Genomic DNA, 5,105 nt, shown 5'->3' with positions numbered 1-5,105 from the left:
TATACCACGAAGATTCTGATTAAGGAATCCAAGAGATATGCGCCTGGTCTAAGGTAGAACGGAAGTGGTTGTCAGTCACGTGTTCATAGGTGAGAATAATGATGAGTGTCATGGATCATCACATTCATCATGTTGAAGTGCAACGAATATCTTAGAATAGGAATAAGTCGAACTGAATAGAAAATAGTAGTAATTGCATTGAAACTCGAGGTACAGCATCAGTCCACACCCTTAATCTATGGTGTGCAGAAACTCCACCGTTGAAAATACATAAGCAAAGAGTTCAGGCATGGCCGAATGGCCAGCCCTCCCCATGATCAGGTGACCGAATGAAAAAGACTTAAAGTGGTCAAAAGATGACTAATACAATAGATAAATGTTCTATATATACTAGACTAGCTACTAGGGTTTACATAAGTAAGTAATTGATGCATAAATCCACTTTCGGGGCCCACTTGGTGTGTGCTTGGGCTGAAGTTTTGCTCAAATCCCTCAATTTCAGTCAGAATTTACCTGAAATCACAGAAAAATACACAAACTCATAGTAAAGTCCAGAAATGTGAATTTATCATAAAAACTAGTGAAAACATCCCTAAAAGTAGCTTAAACTTACTAAAAACTATATAAAAACAATGCCAAAAAGCGTATAAATTATCCGCTCATCACCTTTCTACTTAACGAGTGTGAGAATACCTGGCCAATTCTATGAGCACGATCATTGGCCGAATTAGGTCACCTGGAGTCCAGGATTGTTCTGTAAAGATAACTGTGCTTGCAGCAGTTAAAGTTAATCCAACTCCTCCCGCTTTAATGGATAGCTGCATGATAACGTGTCACATGAAATCATTATCTCAAGCACAAATACTAACCAAGACAACAGAAAAGATGCTTATAACGGAAACACATGGAAGAAATGCACAACCAAAAATACCACCATACTACAGCTGCCTTGATATAATCCTTTTCCACCAATTGTTGCCTTGATGCAGCAGGTGTACCTCCATCAATCCAGATGCAACTCACTTTTTTCTTCTGGAAATTTTCAACAGTTTTTGTAAGTGCTATAATTTCCAATATAAAAAAATGAGTAAAATTGAACTGGTCTTACAAGAAGGCACTCATGTATCGCATCTATCATTGGCTGATGGTGCGCAAATATAAGAAACTTGCAACCTGCCTGCAGTGATCACAACATATTACACGTGATAACCACCGATGGCCCAAATGAAATAGAAAGATGGAAGCAAGAGAAAAAATTTTTTTGAAGCAATCAAACTTTCAAATTAAGCATACACAATGATTTGGGGCGCTGGAAGATGGATGAAATATAAGAATGAACACATAATCTAGTTTACAATTCGTGTTTATTTCGGTCACCACTCAGACCAGCCAATGTTGACACCAATAATAGTTGTGGCATACGTATTAAAATGTCATATGCTGACATTTTCACCACACTGGTCAGCCAATTTAATTCATTCAACTTATGGTCCTACATTAAAGGGCACCGATTGCAATAAAAGCAATTAGAAAAGACCAATTTAACCATGCATCATGCAAGCACACCAATTTTTTTTTTTTTTGAAAGTAATGGAGCTCAACACACTAGGTGGAGCATTTAACATCAAACAAAACAACTAAAAAGAAATACTCCAAAAACCAACAACCAAAAGAACTAAACTCCCATGTCACCTCCGGCATCAACAACAGTTGGAATGTTCACCTCTCCACTCGTTGTAGCTGAGCCTGGTCATATGGATAATTTCTTCTACGCCTTTGGTTTGATTCTGAAATATCCGCCTATTTCTCTCCATCCAAATGATAATTTCTCACACCAATCAAAGGAGATGGGTGAGAAACTAGAGAAGTTGAGAACTTAACTTGACTTTCTTATAGTACATACAGCTGCAGTCACTAAATTCTTTATTGACATTTTATTGCTTTGAAGCAGTGGAGGGGAGCAATACCTCAATGACAGTTCCGAGATACTCAAGAGCAGCAGGAAATGAAAGTTCCGAGATACTCAAGAGTAGCAGGAATCTTGGCATCTGCAGAATTAGTATATATCTGGAATCGAATATATCATGATTCAGTTTTGATCATATACCAGTCAAAATGATTTAAACTACTCCAAAATTGGCCAAGGCCTGAGAAAATGTTGCAGTAAAAACTATAGACCTATCATAGTTCTAGGTAATCAGAAAAACTTCCAAACAACTTGTACAAGTTAAGATAATGTTCAGGGCTTCTTCCATGCAAACCTTGTTAATCAGATTCTTTTGAGTAAATTTAACAGATTCAGACTCATCTTTTGATTTAGCAGACTTGAGTTTGGCTTTTACCACCTCCAACTGCAGTATAAAAAAAAAGCAACTAATATTAATTAGATTTTACCACCTCAAACGCAAACCAAAGATGGAGAGCACATATTACCGTCTCCAAGTCAAATAACCTAATTTTAGAAAGAAAACTTACCACAATCTTATTCTTACCAATAAAAATTGGTGAGCAAATTTTTGAACCATTTTCAAAGTGAAAGTTTTAGTAAAATACTTATAATCTAAACAACAATCACATAGTTCAAATAAATGAAATCCACAGTCCACTTTTTTGAATATCAATAACCCTATAAAATGTAAATAGAAAATAATTTTTTATGCCCAAAATAAGCATATTGTCAAGACATACAAGAATTCTGTTCCATAACTAGCTCAAACATAAATAACCAGAACTGCATGATGCTATACTAGTCTCGAGATATAGATGCAAAACAAAAATATGGATGGAATAATGCCAAAGTGACAAAGGCACAACGACCATCAACATGGAAAAATATGTATTGCGAAACAATTATTTACTTTGCTATAACAGCTACTATATGGATGGAATCCCAAACACTTGACCAGCTTCCCCCAAAGAAATTATATAAGCCAAGCTCGAGAACATCCATAACCCAGACTCAAATTTTCAAATAACTAAGCCCTCAAAACAGCCAATCCCGAAAAGCAGAAATTATTACCTGCCATGAAACATAGCCTATAAAGCATGAGTATGCAGGAACTTGTTCAAGGTCAAAGACATAGCCCCTAATTATGGAAAATTCAAAATTTTCAATAGAAATATAAAGTTCAATACTCTTGATGAAGTTAGCATGTGAAACCTGGTCATATTGGAATTTCGCTGCAACATGGCCACTGGAATGAAGAAAAAGTTTGACAGAAAACTTCGGCAGTTCTTTAGAAGGCTCATCTGGTTACATATAAAGCCAAAATCCAAAGCAAATGCCAATAGATCAACAAATGATATTTCACATCTAAGTTTATAACTATTATTTTTTCTTATGGTAGATAATTAGAATTAGAGACAAGTAACACAGCCCTCAACAATGACACTGAAACAAATGTTAAGGTTTTGAAGGAAAGAAGCATACTTTTTCCCTTGGGGCAAAGCTTCCACCTGGATTGCAATACAAACACACTATGAGTAGTTCTCCTTCCAGAAACTGAACCACAGGGTCTTTTGATTCTTCTGCATTATTTTGTTTTCTAACATTAAAATGAGGGATGAGGGATACACACTCATGAACAACACTTCAACAAAATTACCCACACACCAAAAGACAAATTTAACCCAACAAGAGCAGAAAGAAAAGCAAAGCTAGATAATACAAAATGGGAAACAACATGAAATGAAGAAAAGATGAAAACTTTAACTTTTGAGGACGGGAATCGGAAATGGGGTTTGGTGGGAAGGGTTGGGAATGGTTGGACGGCGAGGGGGGAGGGGTCGCGGCCGTAGAGGAGCTAGAGGTGGTGGTGAGGTAGAGGCCGACGTGGAGGCAGAGGCGGAGAGGATGAGGGTAGCGGTGAGGACGAAGGTGGTGATGACGGAGATGATGGAGGTGACGACGGGGTCAGGGAAGTGGTGGTGGTGGAGGAGGGTACAACGGTGGTGACGGGAGGTCAGGGAGGTGGTGGAGGTGGTTACGGGGCCACTATGGTAGAGGTGATGGTGGTCAGGGTGGGAGTACCGGAGGTGGTGATCGTGGTCATCCTGGAGGAGGATAGAGGTGAGGCAGGTGGCCAGAGCCATGTATATGGTTGCGGTGGTGTGTGTGGAAGAGCCATCTGTACATGTATATCCTTACGGTAGAATTCACCAACTTTCAATTAGTACTAGCCTAATTGCCCGTGCCAAGCACGAAAATGTTGAATCATAATAACTATTATATAACATTATTTATTAAGGGTATTATATACAATACAAAAATATTGTTTTACATATTAAGGGTATTACAGATTTCATGATTTTTTAAGCAAATATGATGAAATTTTAATCAAATTTATAAGAGATAATACTCAATTTGGTCCCTGAACTTATATGTAAGTCTCAATTTAGTTCTTGAAGTTTCAATTGTCTCTATTTAGTCCCCAAACTTTGCGAACATAACTCATATTAGTTCTTGAAACAATTTTCAACGTACAAATGTTAACGGAACACTGTCGTGACAGCCAAATGCCACAGTAAACTTTGTAAAATGATGTCGTTTTGGTTTTGGCACTCAAATAACCCAAAAACAACATCCTAAATGGTGTTTATTAAAATTTTACCTAACAAAATAAGTAATAGGATGCTGTTTTTGAGCTATTTAAATGTCAAAACCAAAACTGCATTATTTTACAAGTTTTAATGTGACATGTGATAGTCTACAACAGCGCTCTATTAACGTTTTTATGCTAAAAGTGGTCTCAGGGACTAATATGAGGCACGTTTATAAACTTCGGGGATTAAATAGAGGCAATTGAAACCTCAGGGACTAAATTGAGACTCATGTGTAAGTTCAGGGACCAAATTGGATATTATCTCTGTTACGGCCCGGCCCAAACCTTCTGCTGGCTTGGGCCGACCCGAGCGGTCATGGATAGAGCGCCCCGTCGCCGACCCGGACATGCGTCCGTAACAGCTCTCCCACAGTTGTGAAGGGAGCGCCTCGAGAGTAGTGGGCCTGCCCTTACAGGGCCCACCTCTGACAATATATAAGGGGAAGATTGGCTCTTCCCCCAAGGTACGTCATATATCACATTACCCTTTCCGCCTGCACATTT

At 38.2% G+C, this 5,105-nt stretch overlaps 1 protein-coding gene and 1 long non-coding RNA gene across 31 annotated transcripts in view; both read right to left on the bottom strand.

Annotated features, from left to right (window-relative positions):
- Window positions 1-2,861, bottom strand: part of LOC107462099 (uncharacterized) — a 16,290-nt gene extending 13,429 nt beyond the window's left edge. For 4 of the 30 annotated variants that reach the window (XR_008005552.1, XR_008005555.1, XR_008005556.1 and 1 more), the window contains exons 1-3: window positions 1,968-2,005; window positions 1,109-1,177; window positions 999-1,032 (exon numbers count right to left, since the gene is read on the bottom strand). Coding sequence is in view for 9 of the 30 variants with exons in the window: in XM_052256716.1 (XP_052112676.1) it covers window positions 940-1,032; window positions 1,109-1,173; window positions 1,877-1,901 (183 nt within the window). In the remaining 21 variants the exon portion in view is untranslated. Of the gene's footprint in view, window positions 1-693; window positions 819-922; window positions 1,033-1,108; window positions 1,178-1,876; window positions 2,006-2,039; window positions 2,068-2,224 lie in introns of those variants that run through there. The other 26 variants (XR_008005545.1, XR_008005549.1, XR_008005550.1 and 23 more) reach the window with 21 other exon arrangements.
- Window positions 2,862-2,940: 79 nt separating this feature from the next.
- LOC107462168 (uncharacterized) lies at window positions 2,941-3,529 on the bottom strand. The gene is made up of 3 exons (XR_001586746.3): window positions 3,431-3,529; window positions 3,161-3,249; window positions 2,941-3,019 (listed from the first exon to the last, which is right to left on the bottom strand). It is a non-coding gene; the product is annotated as an uncharacterized LOC107462168 (long non-coding RNA).
- Window positions 3,530-5,105: the final 1,576 nt, after the last annotated feature.

Source organism: Arachis duranensis, unplaced genomic scaffold (genome assembly GCF_000817695.3).
Source record: "Arachis duranensis cultivar V14167 unplaced genomic scaffold, aradu.V14167.gnm2.J7QH unplaced_Scaffold_608113, whole genome shotgun sequence".
Lineage (NCBI taxonomy): Eukaryota > Viridiplantae > Streptophyta > Magnoliopsida > Fabales > Fabaceae > Arachis > Arachis duranensis.
Note: the sequence above shows the minus strand (reverse complement) of the source record. Positions and strands in the feature narration are given on the sequence as shown.